At 48.1% G+C, this 18,180-nt stretch overlaps 1 protein-coding gene across 2 annotated transcripts in view; it reads left to right on the forward strand.

The window, feature by feature from the left end:
- The first annotated feature begins 1,902 nt into the window (after positions 1 to 1,902).
- RSU1 (Ras suppressor protein 1) overlaps positions 1,903 to 18,180 on the forward strand; it is a 204,293-nt gene continuing 188,015 nt past the window's right edge. The window contains exons 1-2 of one of the 2 annotated variants that reach the window (XM_047754560.1): positions 1,903 to 2,153; positions 2,410 to 2,521. In XM_047754560.1, coding sequence (XP_047610516.1) covers positions 2,413 to 2,521 — 109 coding nt within the window. In that variant the 5' untranslated portion in view covers positions 1,903 to 2,153; positions 2,410 to 2,412. The remainder of the gene's footprint in view (positions 2,154 to 2,409; positions 2,522 to 18,180) is intronic. The other variant, XM_047754562.1, reaches the window with a different exon arrangement.

Consider the following 18,180-nt stretch of genomic DNA (forward strand, 5'->3'; position numbering starts at 1 on the left):
ATACTGAAAATTAAGCAGAAAGAAACTGTAGCTCAAAATAAATTCAAGAGAATGCAGCAGAGTTGGGAGTTGACTTTCCATGGATTATCCGGATGTGGGGCTGGCAGGTGCAGTGTGAGAGGGCAGGACAGAAAGTGATGCACCTCTTCCTTGGTGCTCACCATTCCCATTTATCTTTCACCAAGGAAGGCAGCCTTGTGATTACATGCAGCATAAAACTGGGTTCTGACCTCTGAAGAAATTTAACAAACAGCCCAAAGAAAAGTAATGACGACCTAGGAGGGAAACAAATACACATTAACAACAGAAGAGGAAAGAATCCACATCAGCTATCTAGAAAAATCACTTGGACCTCATGCTTAAATACAAAAGGACAGCCAGGAATCACCTGACAGAGGAGGAATTACAGTAGCCTGAAATGGAAAGAACTAGACACACTAACAAAAAAGGGACAGGAGGAAACAAGTTAGTGAACAGAAGAGAGGTTTAAAAATTGTTATCCTCAGAAATATCTGAGAAGAGTGTGCATTCATGAAACAAAAGCAGGGTAGCATTAAAGAAGAAGTTCTTAAGAAGTATGTTTCATTAATAGACAAAATAATTTAAAAATTTTTATTAATAGAGATTTGGAAGATAAAAGAGAAAATCTCCTAGAACATTGTTTGTTTGTTTTAAAGGACATACATGAGGAAAAAGCCAAAACAGCACAGCTAGTGAAAACTGGCCCAGGAGGCTGCCATCTAAAAAGATTTCTGGAATAAATCAGATAAAATGGCAGGAAAGAAATTTTAAAGTTATAACAGATAACAATTTTCAGAGAGGAGGAGAGAAATGAAGCGTCCTCCGAAAAGGACCCAGTGAGCACTAAACAGATTAAATTAAAAACGACCCATCAGAGATAGTATGGTGCAATTTCAGAAACACTGCGAATAAAAAGATCACAAATGCTTCCCAAGGGAAAACAGCAGTTCTTGCAATGATTTAGGACATCAGTATGTTTCTGGGCACCAACACTGAAATAAAATTGAAACTGATTTTCAACCGAATTCCATGCTAGGCAAATTATCAAAGGTGTGGGCAAGATAAGGACAATTAAAAACATGCAATTCCTTAACATTTGTGCCATCCTTTCAGAGAAATTTACTTGAGGGTAGTTACTCCAGCAGGACGCCTAGAGAAATGTCTGTTTAAACCCAGGAATCAAGTGAAAAGAAATTATAGATAATCCCTCATTTGAAAGGACAGAAGAAATCCAAGTTAGAACAGTAAATGAGTAGGTTTTTAAAGTCTTCAAGGATTCACTGGATTCCAAACACTGGAGAATAATGAAAAGCTTAAGGATTCAAGAAGATAAAACAAATTCTAGTTAAAAAAAATGAAAATTGTATAAGGAAATCATCATTTAATATAAAACAAACTAAACTACGACATAGCCTATGAACAGAGAAGCTACGTATTTATCTGGCTACATATCCCCTTCTTGAGACCCAGCGGTCCAAGATTGCGACCTGGCAGCAGGGACACAGACCATAAAGTTCTTGCTTTCAGGAGCTCATAATATAGTGGGAGACGCACCTGGGGGATATGGCCTCAGGGTAGCAACTTCCAGCAAGTGGAATCACAAAGAAGCAGCACACTGAAAGAAAATTTACTTGTAGCTTCAATGGGATTCCACCTGAGCTACAACCATCCATGCACCGCCACTCCCCAGACTTCCCGGCTTCCGCCCACAGCGCTCTGGCTTCAACCTACAAACTGAGCCTGCGCCAAACTAGGGCGCACCGAATTCAGCCCAATCAGAATCTCCAACCTGAGGTGATGCCAGAGGGATGGACTCACCACGGGTGGGGCGGAGTCTCGAGGCCGAATAGCTGCCGTGATTGGTCGGCCGCGGGGCACACATTCTTTTATGGGCGGAGCCTCGCCCTAAGCCACGTCTAGTAAGCTGTTTTCCTAATTAGGGAAGGGTCCCGCGCGGGCGGGGCGTGGAGCTGAGCTTGTCCCGGTGTGCGCTTGCGCCGAGCGCCGGGACAGGGCGTGTTCCTGGTTCGGGTGCTGGATTCACACCGACCGAGTGCATCGCTCGCCGCCGGAGTGAGCCCTGCGGAATCCTGTCGTTTCCACGCCCAACCTGTTAGGTGCTGCCTTTCACAGTGAGTGTGTGTGTGTGTGTGGCGTTGCACTTCCGTTTACTTCTCTTTACGCGGCCGGCGGGAATGGTGCTGGACCCTTTCCACTCCCCTGCCCCGCCCTCCCCATCCCCCCTCCCGGCTACCGGACTCTGCAGCCTGTTGTCCACTTGTCCGGGCTGGGGGAACCCTGGAGAGTGCCAGCCAGGAGTTCCCTCTTATCTCTCCCTGCACCCTCCTGGACGTCGCCCACGTGCTTTGTTGTTGTCGTTTGGTCCAGGTCATGTCCAAGTCTCTGAAAAAGTTGGTGGAGGAGAGCAGAGAGAAGAACCAGCCGGAAGTGGACATGAGTGACCGGGGCATCTCCAACATGCTGGACGTCAACGGCTTGTGTAAGTCTTCAGAGGGCTTTCGCCTCGGAGGAAAAGTTTAACAACTGCTGGTCACAGTGTGAGACGTTATAATGGTTTACAACCCCTTGCTTGTATACAGCACTGGTCAAGCTCAGAAAGCTTGCAGTCAGAGTTTGTTCTGTCTCAGCTGGAAAACGGACCAGAGAGCCTGGTTAAGAATCACACAGACCATGGCTGCTGGCCGGCATCAGTTGTCTGCTATGATTAATGGCATTTGGGTGGATTTCCCATACAGTTTACTAAATAGCTACTTGGTTTTTTTTAATGGAAAATTATTTCTGAATCATTTTTCCATTCTCTTACTATAGCTTTTGGCCCTTGAACAGATGCCACAAAAAAGTTACCTAGGAGGTATTCTTGTACTTGGAGGAAGTTAAACATTTCTTGACTCATTACCTTTTGCTGGGTTTAGTCTCTTAACAGTTCAGACTTTTGTTACCTCCTCCTGTGCTCTTGTGCTGTCTTCCTACCTTTCCCGCTTGCCTCCAATTTTACTGCTCCTGTACTTTAGGCACTGTATCGCTTTCAGTGTTATTTCCCCCTAACGTGTATCTTACTGTAACTCTAGAGGATTGCAGACTCACATGCCTTCAGGGGCCAGGTGGGAATGGTCATGAATTCCAGCCTTAATAGGTGTCCTGTCTGAAGGGTTAAGCTGCTACACCTGCCACTCAGATCAAACAAATGTCACCACGTGGGGATGTTGGCCCATTGTTGTCAGGTTTTTTCTATGAAGCCAAGAATCCAGATTTTTATATGCAAATTCCTAATTTTTGGATATTGGCAACTAATTAGTGGTGAAACCAGACACTTCTTCAGGCTAGGGGTTGAATGGGAGCTGCAACTGCAGGCCTACACCGCAGCCACACAGCTGAATGTGGCTGAAGTTTGGACTTTCTCCCTTGCTTGGCCATTGCTAATGGTAATGCTCCAGGTTCCTTGGGGGGACCTGTTTCTTTCTGAATCTGATTCTAACCTACCTTAGCGCCTCTTACTTCCATGCATCTGGCACCTCCGCCACGCTGAACTGATGGTCCTTCCTGAACCAGGGCACTCTTTCAGGTCTTTGTACATTTAGAAATATTGTTTCCTCCCTTTCAACCCCCCGCCCCAGTCCTTCTGAACTGTTGAGAGTCAGCTCAGATGTCACAGCCTGTGAGAAGCCTTCTGTGTCTGTATCAAGCTGATTTAGAGTCTCGCCCCCCTTAGTGAAGTTGGACGCACCTTGCTTCCTGACCCTTGTTACTCAGGATTGTGATGTGTTCTTAATCCAGAGCCCTCTCTCCCCCACCGGGAGGCTGGGGAGATGGAAGCAGTGCAGTGTTCCCATGGGCCTCCTTTGTTATGGTGCCTGGAACACGATAGGTGCTCACAACTGTTTGACAGATAAAGGAAGGAATGATGGATTAAACCTGCAAGTTCGTGAGCTCCAGACCTGGATGTGACACTGGAGGAGAAGGGGAGATGTCCAGGGGACCCTAAAAGGGGACGGTTCACTCGTGAGGCCTGGAGAGAGTAGAGTCAGTTAGCATGAAGCCCTGGTTTGCACCCGGGACAGAGCTCAGGCTTCGTGCCATTGATGCATCTCGGCAAAGGGCAAGGGGATGTGAAGCCAGAGGTGATGGATGTTTGGTCATCTCCAGGGATTAGCTGCTCTTAAGCTCAGCTTTTGTACGAGTTAGCATCTCAGCCTCCTGGGATGTGCTGGCCTCTCTCAGGGGTGACAGCTTCTTGGTGGCTGCAACAGAGCAGGTGTCTACGGTACTGAACTGGCAGTTGTGGATCTGGGTGTGTCCTTGCACTGCCCTTCCAGGGCCCTGATGGTCCTTGGGGACATGGCTGCATCACAGGCAGAGGATGGTGAGCGGCAAGCAGGGGGCCTGGCTGGGCTGTGCCGTGGCCCCACGGCTCGCTGCTCCTCAGGACTTTTTTTCTTAGAGGGTTGAAAAAAGGTTGCTTTCATCAGAGGAGCTTTCTATTCCTCAGCTTTGAAGAGGAGTCTCTGTGCATGTTTATAAGTGGGGAGGGTGGCGGAGCTATTTCAGTCCGGTTGTATTATCTCTTTGAAGCCCTGGCTTTTACCAAAGGAGAAAAGATAGCCACTTGCTTCCTGAAAAAGCAGTTTCCGGTGTAACATGAGGTGCTGAAAAGCAGGGTCATCCTTGCATTTTCCTAAAGAAGTCACTTGAGGAAGAGCAAGAGCGGTTCTTGGGGAGTTTAGTGGAAGTGAATTTGGAAATTCCACCTCCTCCAGCCTCTGGAGCGTGCTAGACCTGGGAGTGGCTGCTTCCTGCTATAACTCCCGGCTGGCTTCTGGAGTCTGGAGGGTCCAGGATGCATTCAGAATCCCACCATCCACTGGGGTTTGTTTAGCAGTAGGGCACATAGCATGGTATATAATTTAATATTTTAGGAAGTTCGTGTTGCGGCTCAGTGAGTTAAGGACCCAACATTGTCTGAGAATGCAGGTGTGATCCCTGCTGAGATCAATGTAATAAGGCTTAATGTAATAAGGCTCTGGCTTTGCAGCAGGCTGCAGCGTAAGTTGCAGATGCAGCTTAGCTCTGGTGTGGCTGTGGTGTAGGCCTGCAGTTGCAGCTCCCATTCAACCCCTAGCCCAGGAACTTCCATATGCTGCAGGTGCAGCTGTAAAAAGGAAAAAAAAAATTGATGTATTAAAATACTTGGCATGATCACATTAGCTGTAATATAAGGATTCTCCTCATTTTTACTTTGAAAATTTTAACTATAATCATGGGGTTTTATGTATTAATATCAAGACTGAACCCAGGGAACAGCTGATTTGCGTGGACAGAGGATGATTATTGAGTGTCAGACTTTCCCTTCATTATCTTTACTTCTTTTAGTTTCTCAGAGCAAGACTTAAACATTATAGATACAGGAGAGCTTGTGTACTTATTCTAAGCATAGGAAGTGGGCTTCCTTTCTGTTTGGGAGAATTGTGTCTGAAAAACGAAGCCCTTTCCAAGTTCCTGTTATGGCTCAGTAAGGTAAGGACCCTGCGTTGTCTCTGCAAGGATGCAGGTTTGATCACTGGCCTCGCTCAGTGGGTTAAGGATCTGCTGTGGCTGTGGCATAGGTAGGCAGCTGCAGCTCTAATTTGACGCCTGGCCCGGGGATGTCCATATGCTGCAGGTGTGGCTGTAAAAAGGAAAAGAAAAATTATATAATAAAATACTGGCATGATTTCATTAGCTGTAATATTAGGATTCTCATAGTCTTTTTAGGGCTGCACCGGTGGCATTTGGAGGTTCCCAGGCTAGGGATCGAACTGGAGCTACAGCCACAGCAGTGTGGGATCTGAGTTGCGTCTGTAACCTATACCACAGCTCATGGCAATGCCGGATCCTTAACCTGCTAAGCAAGGCCAGGGGTCGAACTCCCATCCTCATGGTGATGCTAGTCAGATTTGTTTCTGCCGCGCCACAATGGGAACTCCTCTCACAGTCTTGTACTTATAAGTGTTTGATTGTGGTCGTGAGGTTTTATGTGTTAGTATCAAGATTGATTCTAGGGACCAGCAGCTGATTTGCTTGGACAGCATGATTATTGAGTCTCAAGCCTTCTCTTCATTATCCTGACTTTGTTTAGTTTCTCAAACGATGGGCAAGACTTAAACCCTGAAGAAGCGAGTGTGGGTTGTGTCCTTATTCTAAGTTTAGGAAACGGGCTTCCTTTCTGCTTGGGAGAGTCGTGTCTGAACAACGCAGCCTTTTCTTTCCTCTGAGGCAGTAAATCACCTTTAAAAAAATGTTTTCAGGAGTCTAGGTACCAACAGCTTTGTGAGGGGGAGAACTCCCCAGGCTGGAGACAGACATCTGGTTGGTTCTGGAGTTTTCCGTCAGTCCAGCAGGTGCTGGGGGATGGTCCGATCCGAGGCTGAGAGGCGGACGGAGTCCAGCGCTTACAGGTGGGGCCTTGGCGTTGAATGGATGGGGTTCAGACGAGTCCGCCTTTTACCTGTCGCTGTGACTACAGAGAAGCTGCTTAACCTGTCTGAGCTTCAAGTGCCCCGTGGTGAGCTGGAAACCTAAGGGCCCCCTGCGAGGCGCTGGTTCAGCACTAAGAGCGCTGCCTTGTGTCCCGTGCCCCACACTGTGCACAGTACTGCATGCACAGTAGCTGTCAGCCGTGCACACGCATGTCCAGGTAGAGCGCGTGAGCCTCAGCCGTCACCCGGCCCCACTGAGTCGATGACCCTAACCAGAAACAGCCTGGTTAGTCAGCCCGGGGCAGGCATCTGTGTGTGTGTCATGTGTTGGTATTTTCTTTGTGGCTTCATAGAGCCTGGTATGTTTGGTCCTTTGGCCTAGGGTTCTCCTACATTTCAATTGCTTTTTTTTTTTTTTGTCTTTTTGCCTTTACTAGGGCCGCTACCTCAGCATATGGAGGTTCCCAGGCTAGGGGTGTAATCGGAGCTGTAGCCTCCGGCCTATACCACAGCTACAGCAATGCTGGATCCGATCCTCGTCTGCGACCCACACCACACAACTCACGGCAATGCCATATCGTTAACCCACTGAGCAAGGCCAGGGATCGAACCTGCAACCTCATGGTTCCTAGTCGGATTCATTAACCACTGGGCCACGACGGGAACTCCTTCTTTGGTCATTTTTTAAAGCTTTATGGAAGTAGAGTTGTTTTACAATGTTGATAATTTCTGCTGTACAGCCAAGTGATTTAGTTATGTGTAAACTTTTTTTTTTTTTTTTAATTACGCATAGACTTTAACAGAGGAAAACTAGCTGCTTCTGCTGCTTCTGAGAAGGGACCCGGTGGAAGAAACAGCTGGCCTCATCTGGGTGGTTGTCTGGAGGGCCTGTTAGGAATTTTCATTGTCCTGGGACTTCTTTGAGGGAACAAGAGGAGAGCAGGGCAGAGCCTGGCATTTTTCACTGCCACCAATTATTGAGACCTTTTATTTTTCAACTCTTCTATCTTGTGTGTTTAAGTGTACCTTTGTGTTTTCTTTTCTTTCTTCTTTCTTTTTTTTTTTTTTTTTGTCTTTTTAGGGCCACACCTTCGGCATATGGAGGGTCCCAGGCTAGGGGTTGAATGGGAGCTGCAGCTGCTGGCCTACACCACAGCCATAGCAGTGCGCTATCCTTAACTCACTGAGCGAGGCTAGGGAACGAACCCGCATCCTCATGGATGCTAGTCCGGATTGTGACCGCTGAGCCACAACAGGAGCTCCCCACCTTTGTGTTTTCAACCCGCAGTGTCTTGGCCTGCGTGATCCCTTCCCTTTCTCCCTCCAGCCAGCCGCCTCTTCCTCATCCTTCACGCTGGTTGAGGGGAGGGATGACCTTCTGTCCACGTGACTCCATTCATGTGTCACCTCTGCTGAGAGGCTCCCAGGACTAAGTTTTTTTTTCTTTTTTCCCTCTCTTGGCTACCCCATGGCACATGGAGTTCTCGGGCCAGGGATCAGATCCAAGCCACAGTTGTGACCTATGCCACAGTTGCGGCAACAGCAGATCCTTTAACCCAGTGTGCGGGGCCGGGATGGAACCTGCCCTCTCTGGCACTGAGAGACACCCCTGATTCCATTGCGCCACAGTGGAAACTCCAGCCCCAAGACTGTTTGAACCCACCTTCCCATCCAGCCTGGTTAAATGTCTCTTCTGGGCCCTGGGAACTTTTTTTTTTTTAAATGGCTGCACCTGCAGCATATGGAAGTTTCACGGGCCAGGGATTGCGTCCAAGCCACATCTGTGACCAGGTCACACCTGCAGCAACATGGGACCCACTGTGCTGAGCTAGGGATCGAACATGCTGCAGTCAGAGTCTTAACCCACCACACCACAGCAGGAACTCCATCAGTGTTCTATTTTTGATTTTATGGCAGTTGGAGAAGTAAACACCTTTCAAATAGAGAGGCAAGAAAAAGAAAGATTGTGATCTCTTTGGATTGAGAGAACTAATCATAGCTTTTTACTATTTTTCCATCATGCGTCATTTGCTTCCGTTGGCCATGGCCTCTCTTGTGTGAGCAGCTTTTTTGTTATCAGCTGTGTAACCTTAGGCAAGTCACTTAATCTCTCGGTGCCTCAGGTCTCTCACCTGTGACATAATAGAATAGCCTCTTGAGAGAATTGCCTTGAGTTGTTACTGGTAAAGTGCCTAATAACCCATTTGGCATGTGTTAGTCCATTTGGGCTGCTGTAACAGAATACCGGGTACTGGGTGGCTTCTCGATAAGAGAAATTACCTTCTCACAGTTGTGGAGGCTGGAGGTCCAAGGTCAGGGCCCAGGCAGGTGTTGTGTCTGGTGAGGATCCACTTCCTAGTTCACAGATGCTCTTTCCTGGCTGTGTCCTCACCTGGTGAAGGGGTCCAGGGGTCTCTCTGGGGTCCCTTTTATCAGGGCACTAATCCCATTCACGAGGGTCCCACCCTCATGACCTCACCACCCCCTAACCCCCACCTCCTATTATTACAAATGGGGGTTAGGTTTCACTGTTCGCATTTGGGGTGGGTGGCGGTGGTCACAAGAGCTATTCAGTCTGTAGCTTGGTACATATTAGTGCCTTTTTTTTGGTCTTTTTTTTATTTTTTAATTTTTTTAAATTTTTAAATTTTTTTTTGTCTTTTTGCCATTTTCTTGGGCCGCTCCCAAGGCATATGGAGGTTCCCAGGCTAGGAGTCGAATTGGAGCTGTAGCCGCCGGCCTACGCCGAGACACAGCAACGCGGGGTCCGAGCCGCATCTGCAACGTACACTACAGCTCACGGCAACACTGGATCCTTAACCCATTGAGCAAGGCCAGGGATCGAACCCACAACGTCATGGTTCCTAGTCAGATTTGTTAACCACTGAGCCACGACGGGAACTCCTGGTCTTTCTTTTTAGGGCTGCACCCATGGCATATGGAAGTTCCCAGGCTAGGTGTTGAATCAGAACTGCAGCTGTCAGCCTACACCAGAGCCACAGCAACACAAGATCCAGGCTGCATCTGTGACCTGTACCACAGCTCATGGCAACACCATATCCTGAACCCACTGAGCAAGGCCAGGGATCAAACCCAAGTCCTCATGGATACTAGTCGGGTTCGTTACCGCTGAGCCACGAAGGGAACTCCCATATTAGTCCTAATAGTCACTATTATTTGTATTTACAATTTGTTTCCTCTAAGACGGTGTCAAAAAGGCAAGACAGTGTCTCTTTTTACTTTTTGAAATGCTAGGTAACGGCTCTCCTCCTCCCGTGGCCTCTGCCTGCCTGTCTCGCTCTCTCTTCTTCTCTGGCCATCCAGTGCCTCGTTCCTCACTCGATTGGGAATTCCGGGGAGAAATGAGATGGATGTGTGCCGTGTGACACGTCGGGGGCCGGGTAGGGGGGAACCAGTGGCCGCACAGGGCAAGTTTAGCACCATGGAGGCTGTGGAGGGGTTGGGGGGCCAGCAGGGCGCGTCATGGGGTTTGAGTTGTGATGTGCTTTGGGTCTGTTGAACATGACAGATGGATATTAAAAACTATTGGCAATTAATAACTAAAATATTATATTACCATCCAGTAGTTTTTTATGGAATGTATTTTTGTTTTCAAGACGGGTAGTATCTAAATCAGATGTCTTTGGGAGTGTCTACTCTGTTGATTCTCTAAATTATCCAGTGAGAAATTAATGTTTGTTCTTTGAAGAAAACTGTAGGCTTTTGAATGGATCTGAAGTAGATTTTCACCATAAAGAAACCATCACATCCACTGCTCTGCTTTTATAGCCAGCTCTTAATTGTGGAAACCAGTGCTAGAATTGCTAAGAAGAAGAATTGAAAACCAGACCCCGTATCTCCCTTTCCTAAATGTTCATGAGTCTGGTTTAAAGAAAACCCCATCTAGATATATGAGGTCCACTATTACAGAGCAAAAAATAGAGGCTTTTTTTTTTTCCTTTACATTGCATAAGGTCTGTTGCTTCTTTGACTAGCGATTAAGCACGGGGTGGCTTATTTATTTATTTTAAGCTGAGGAGGTTACACATGGGGTAGTTGTGCAGTCTATGTAGATCAAGGGCCCAGCCAGCAGGGGTCAGTGCTGAGCCTCTGCGTTTTGCTCCAGGTTCCTTAGATGACTAGACATGCCATTTCCTGCCCCAGGTCCACCGCTGCCTGGGCCCCTGCCTCCTCTCTCCTTGTCACCCCTCCTTCTGCAGGTCATCACATACCCTCTTTGATGGCTTTTTCTCTATGAAGCTCACACCCCAAGAACCTCCCCTTTGTAATGGATGGTGATTCAGTCCTCCCCGCCCCCCCAAACTTTACTAATGAATTCTTTGTTTGTTTCGTTTTTTTAGGGCCGCACTTGCTGCATATGGAAGTTCCCAGGCTAGGGGTGGAATCAGGGCTACAGCTGCCGGCCTACACCACAGCCACAGCAACGTCAGATCCGAGCCGCACCTGCCTCCTACACCACAGCTCACAGCAACGCCGTATCCTTAACCCACTGAACAAAGCTGGGGATTGAACTTGCATCCTCATGGGTACCAGTTGGGTTTGTTACTGCTGAGCCACAACGGGAACTCCCATGAATTTGCTTTTATTTGTGTTTAGATATGGGGGATGGGTTGAGAACTGTCTGCAGATTAGGGCCCACCCGGGACATGTCCATGCTAATATTGCTGGAGTGACGTCCAGAGCTTTTTCTTGGAGCTGTGCTCTTGCTGGCAGCAGCGTCTTCAGGTCCACTGCTGAGTGGCCCCTTGTTGGAAGAGAATTTCCTCTTTGTCCTGGGGACCCTCCAGTTTCCTGACTCTTCAGGGTCACTCACTGATGTACTTTGGGAAAAGATTTCTTCCTCCTGGCAAGACGTCCACTGCCAGCTGTCTCTTCAAGATCACCTCCTCCTTGGAAATGATTGCTAATTTTCTTTCCGTTTATTATTTTATTTTTAAGGCCACACCTGCAGCATATGGGTGTTCCTGGGTTAAGGGTCAAATCAGAGCTGCAGCCACACCAGATCCTTAACCCACTGAGCCAGGCCAGGGATCGAAGCCGCATCCTCATGGACACTGTGTCAGGTTCTTAACCCACTGAGCCACAACAGGAACTCCTGGAAAAAGGTTTGTTTTTTGTGGGTTTGGAGGAGGAGACAGACCGGTCTTCCATTCCATTCTCTTGAGGAACCTCCCCGGGCTTTGGCTTCTTCCTCTTCTGGGGTCTTTGTCTCGTCTCCTGTTTTCTGAGGTTGTCAGGGCAGTTGCGGCCTGCTGTTGGTTTCTCTTCTTCAAACGATTCTTCTCCTGTCTCTGGCTTCCTAGTAATCTCCGCCCCTGCTTCCTCTGCCTGAACCATTGCCTCCTTCATGACGTCCAGATCTTCCTGTGGCATCTCTCTGGTCAGAGCATCTTTAATACGGCTTGATAGCTGCCTTGGGGCCCGAAGCCTCCCCTGATGGCACCAGGGCCTCTGGAGCACAGAGGTGCTGAGGAGTCGCAGTGTTGCCCCAGGAAAGATGGGGATGGAATGGAATTGGCCAGGCCCCTTGAGGCAGGTGGCATCCGTGTGTGATGCTCAACAGTGTAGAACAGTGCTTTGGATTTGAGGCGTCGGTAAAGCCCAGAACACAAATGATAGTGACGTACCATTGCCTGCTTTCTTCGTCAGTTTGGGCTGCCGCACAAAATACCGCAGCCAGCGGTGGCGGGGGTTGGGGGCGTGAAAGACAGACGTTTCTATTTTATGGTCCTGGAGGGTGGACATCCCAGAGCAAAGTGTCAGCAGCTTGGTTTCTTCTGAGGCTTTGCTCCTTAGTTTGCAGACGGCCACCTCTGTGTCCTCACGTGGTGTCCCAGGGCCTCTGTGTGTCCCCTTGCTTGTTTGCATGAGGGTGGCAGCCAGCTTGGGTTTGGCTTCATCACCCCTTGGAAGGTTCCTTCTCCTGATTCCATCCCGACCTGAGGTGCTCGGGGTTAGGGCCTCGGCATAGGGGTTTGAAGGGGCCGTAGTTCAGCCTGTGAAGTAGGCGTCCGAGGTGCTGGATGACACATACTTGTATCCCTTCTCAGCCTTTGGTGCAGAAGCCGACCGTCAGCGTTTTACAGATGAGCAGACAGAAGGTCAGGGAAGTCCCAGCTCCCCTTCAGTGGGTCCGACAACTTCCTGCTCTAATCCTGTGCCCTGTGCTTGCCCAGATGGTGGGCCTCACCTCACGCCATTCAGTTTCAGAATTCTTTTCTTTTGGGCCTTACCCATGGCATATGGAAGTTTGCAGGCTAGGGGTCGAATCTGAGCTGCAGCTGCCGGCCTCTACCACAGCCACAGCAATGTGGGCTCCAGGCCGGGTCTTCGACTTACACCACAGCTCCTGGCAACGCCGGATCCTTAACCCACTGAGTGAGGCCGGGGATCGAACCCACATCCTCATGGATCCTAGTCCGGTTTGTTATTGCTGAGCCACAACGGGAACTCCCTGTTTCAGAATTCTTGAAAAACACTGTGCTAGACCAAGAAAATGCATCATTCCAGCAGTCTGCCAGCCTGGAAGCATGGCTTTATCACCTTGTTGCACCCGGTGGAAGAAAACACTAGAAGCAGCTTTGCCTCTATCTGGTCAGAGTTAACTCTGCACCTTCCCGTTTTATTCAAGCTTTTCTGAAAAACTCTTCATCTTAACTGAATTAGGGGAGGTCTTTGTTTACTGTGTATTAGTTCATTTCTTGTGTCTTTAAACTGAGAACATTAGCTTGAAACCCTATGAAGTGTGGTGCTGCAGAGGATCTTGTTGGGGAAATACTGGTGCACGCATCACAGCAGAATCAACCTGCATTGCACGGAACCGTCACCAACCATTGTTGTCGTTTACCGGTGCCTCGTAAAGCGGCTTTTCATTCAATATATTTCTCTGCATATGTATTAATGATTCCTCCGAACTCAGGATGGTTCTTCAGGGTAACCTGGGCCACATGAAAGGCACACCTCAGACCAGGTAGGGAATTAGAGGGCATCTCGGCCTCTTGGTTGTTCGGAGCACAGTACAGGCCATAGCTTGGTGACGTCGTTTGCAACCTTAGTATACAGATGGCTGATTTGTAAGTGTTTGCATGTACGTTGGTTTTTCTTTCTTTTCTTTTCTTTTCTTTTTAAACTGCTGCACCTGCAGCATGTGGAGGTTCGCAGGCTATGGGTCGAATCAGAGCTGCAGCTGCTGGCCTACACCACAGCCACAAGCAATGCCAGATCCAAGCCACATCTGCAACCTGTGCCAAGTTCTTAACCTTCTGAGCCACAACAGTAAGTCCACGTTAGTTTAATTTTTAATTTTTGTTTTTTTGGATGGAACCTCCACATCCATGCCGGCGGGTTGTGGAGGTTCCTGAGCCAGCGAGCAAACCTGTGCTGCAGTAGCCAACCCAAGCCACAGCGGTGACAGCACCAGATCCTTAACCCACTGAGCTATAAGGGAACTCCCTGTGTTGGTTTTTTTAAGAACTGTAACTACACATCTCAGTCTTCAGGCCCTGTGAAAGATGCTTCTTTAACTTATTATATATTCTCAAGTTGCATATTCTTTATTCGATAAAAATGGTGGACAATTAAAAAATGTATACAATGAGGAGTTCCTTCTGTGGTGCAACGGGATTGGCGGCATCTTGGAAGCACTGGGACGCAGGTTTGATCCCCAGCCCAGCACAGTGGGATCTGATGTTGCCGCAGTTGTGCCTCGGATCTGATCGCTGGCCTAGAAATGCCATGTGCTGTGGGGTGGCCAAAAAGGAAAAGAAGAAAGAAATACAAGGAGTGCATAAATATCCACACATACTGCTGACCACCGGCTGGGCATTGTCTGCAGCTCCCCACGTGGACTGTTTGTTTTCAGCCTCACAGTTAGGATTGCCATTGTCATCACCATTGTCCATCTTCATCATCCAGCCCACAGCTGAGGTCACAGAGCTTTTGAGAACCAAGTTCCTTGCATGAGTAAGGAGCAGAGTCAGGATTTGAAGCCAGGCAGTCCGATTTCAGAAGCTGTGTGGTTAGCTCACGATTTCCTTTCTCTGAGATTTGTGACAGACCGGTGCACCTGCAAAGATAAAACAGCTAATCCGCCAAGTGCACACTGGGTGCCTATTGGTGTCTGGTCCCCTTCTAGAAGCTGCGTACCTGCCCCAAATGGGCTTCTGATTCTGTATTGATTGAGGAACACGTTCGGGGATGCCGACCTGCCCACGCTCTTGCGGTGGAGCCGAAGAAACGAGAACCTTCTTCCCCCAGTACGTGCACATACTGTTAAAAAAAAAAAAATCCATTTCAAAAAACCTCTACTGAAGTGTTTACGGCAGCGAGGGCATGTCTACCAGGCCAGTGTGACAGGCTGTCAACCCAAGAAACGCAACATGATCGGCACCTCCCAGTCACTGGCCTGTCTAGTCGGGGTCCTGCCTCTGACAGCATAGGCTCCCTTTGCCTGTGGATGGGTAAGAGGGTGACAGCACGCACGATTTCCTGCCTGATTCTCAAGCTCGGCATCTTGTTCCTGAGAGTCATTTGTGATGTGACTCTGGTGGCAGGTCCAGGCTGTGACCCTGCCAAGTTCACCCAGCCGTCCTGCTGTGGACAGGTGGGTCACTCCCAGGCTAGAGCTGTCACTAGTAGTGGTGCTGTGACCATGTGATCTCATGTTCCTTTCCGTCGGTTACAGACTAGGGTCTTGTGGGGGGAGTGCTCTTGTATACTCCTTGATTTTTTTTTTTTTTTTTTCTGGCTACAGCATGCAGTGGCTTGATGCAGGATCTCAGTTCCCAGCCCAGGGATTGACTCCGAATGTCAGTGGTGAAATCCTGGAATCCTAAAGACTAGATCACCAGGGAACTCCTTTGTATACTCTTTAAAATGGAAGGCAAGGAGTTCCCCTCGTGGCTCAGTGGTTAACGAATCCGACTAGGAACCATGAGGTTGCGGGTTCGATCCCTGGCCTCGCTCAGTGGGTTAAGGATCTAGCATTGCTGTGAGCTGTGGTGTAGGTTGCAGATGCGGCTCGGATCCCGCATTGCTGTGGCTCTGGCATAGGTCGGTGGCAACAGCTCCAATTAGACTGATTAGACCCCTGGCCTGGGAAACCTCTATATGCTGCAGGAGCAGCCCTAGAAAAGGCAAAAAGACAAAAAAAAAAAAAGGAAAGCAAGCATTGCCCAAATGGGAAAAATATTTGAAATTTAGACGACAAGCCAAAACTTAACATTCTTTTTTTTTTTGGCCGCCCCATGGCATGTGGAGTTTCCAAGGCAGGGATCAGATCCAAGCCACAGATTGTAACCTAAACCGCAGCTGCAGTGACACTGATCCTTAACCCACTATGCCGGGCCAGGAATTGAACCTGCGTCCTACTGTTCCCAAGATGCCCCTGATCCTATTGCACCACAGCAGAAGCTCCCAAAGCTTAACATTCTTGATGCAGAGTAACTTCATACAGACTGTGCTGCTCAGGCCAAACCAGGTGCTTGCTCCCAACGTTGCCCTCTGCCGAGAACAACTACTCACTTTTTTTCTCTGAGGGGCGTCTTGCTCGCAGATCAGTGTTGTCTGTCTTGGCCACCGGCAAACTTGTCTGGTTGTTGGACTCACCTTGGGAACTTCTAAACATTCCATTGCTCCCAGCCACACTCCAGACCAATTCAAGGAGAAACTCTGAATGTGGAAATTGTGCTTTCGAAAATAATGTGTGGAGTTCCCATGGTGGCTCAGTGGGTTAAGGACTCGACATGGTATCCAAGAGGATGCGGGTTCGATCCTTGGTCTCGCTCAGTGTGTGAAGGAACTGGCGATGCCATGTCCAGTAAGTTGCAGGTGCAGCTCTGATAATGACCCCTAGCCTGGGAACTTCATATGCTGCAGGTGTGGCTGTAAAAAGAGAGAAAAAAAGTAATGTGTTTGCATCCACGCCCACCACAGTCTCACAGCTATTGCCCTTGTTCAAGTGCAGATTGTTGATTTTTGCCTTGGGCTGTTGTTGGCTGTCCTACCCTCCGGCCATGACCAAAGATTGTCTTTGACAGCTTTCTGGTAACAAGCATCTCTGGTAACAAGCTATTCCGGCTGTGTCCCTGAATTCTCATCCTGGACCTGGAATCAGCACTCCCCATAGACACTTTTTTTTTCTTTTTTTCTTTTTTAGGGTTGCATCTGAGGCATATGGAAGTTCCTAGGCTAGGGGTTGAATCGGAGCTACAGCTGCTGGCCACAGCCACAGCCATAGCAACACAAGATCCAGGCCGCATCTGTGACCTACACCGCAGCTCATGGCAATGCCGGAACCTCAACCTTCTGAGCAAGGCCAGGAATTGAACCCACCACCTCATGGTTAGTGGTTGGATTCGTTTTCTCTGCGCCACAACAGGAACTCCAGAAACTATTTTTGTTTGTCTTCATGGGAAATGTTTTAGGACCACAGTTGGCTCCAGGGGTTACTCATCTTTCCTGGGTTGTTCATGATCTTTAGGCCTTTTTAGTGGACAGAGCTGTGTGTGTGTGTGTGTGTACATACATACGGATATATGCATATATGTGTGCACACACCTATATGCACATATATGTGAAGATTAAAATATCAAATGACTTCACACTGGTAGGTCCATTTCAAATATGGAACCGCAAGGCTTTTACTTCTTCCCCACCATGTCTCCACTTTTCTTGCGCTCTGAGAATCCTGATGCTCAAGAAGACATATGATGGAGTTCCCATCATGGCTCAGTGGTTAACGAATCTGACCATGAACGATGAGGTTGTGGGTTCGATCCCTGGCCTTGCTCAGTGGGTTAAGGATCCGGCGTTATCGTGAGCTGTGGTGTAGGTCGCAGACACGGCTTGGATCCTTCGTTGCTGTGGCTCTGGGGTAGGCCGGCAGCTATAGCTCCGATTCGACCCCTAGCCTGGGAACCTCCATATGCTGCGGGAAGCGGCCTTAGAAAAGGCAAAAAGACAAAAAAAAGAAAAAAAAAAGGAATACACATGATGGTAGAATATCTGATAATGATATATTTGATTTATTAGCACAGTTGATAAGTTACACCCAGTCAGCAGTGCTAATATTAACCACTGCCAATGTTGCTGAGTACAGTTGTTTTGTGCATATATGATCCCCCGTCTTCCTTTTTTTCTAAAAAAAGTTGTTTAAAAATTAAAAAAAAAAAATCACTTTTTACAGCAGTTTCCCATTTCTAACCCTCAACAGTTTCCCCTGTTGATCTGGCATCAGAGCGGTACCTTTGCTGACGTCAATGGACCAGCGTTGACACATTATTATTAACCACGATCCACAGTGTACATTGTTGTCTGCCCTTGGTGTCCTCACACCCTGCGGCCTTTAACAAATGCGTAATGTCCTACCGAATCGTTTCTGCTGCCCTCAATACCCTCTGTGTTCTATTTATTTTTTCTTCTCTTCCTCTTTACCTCCCACTGAAGTCCAGGCAACCACTGTAATTTTTTGTCACTATAATTTTGCCTTTCCCGGGATGGGATACTGCAAAATCGTATAGTATGTAACCTTTCCAGAAAAACTTCTTTCATGTAGCAATATGCACCTAAGGTTCTTCTGCTGTCTTTTCTTGGCTCGATTGCTAGTATGTTTTTATTATTGAGTAAAATTCCATTGTCTGGATGCACCATAATTTGTTTATCCTGT

The sequence above is a fragment of the Phacochoerus africanus genome, chromosome 12 (genome assembly GCF_016906955.1).
Source record: "Phacochoerus africanus isolate WHEZ1 chromosome 12, ROS_Pafr_v1, whole genome shotgun sequence".
Lineage (NCBI taxonomy): Eukaryota > Metazoa > Chordata > Mammalia > Artiodactyla > Suidae > Phacochoerus > Phacochoerus africanus.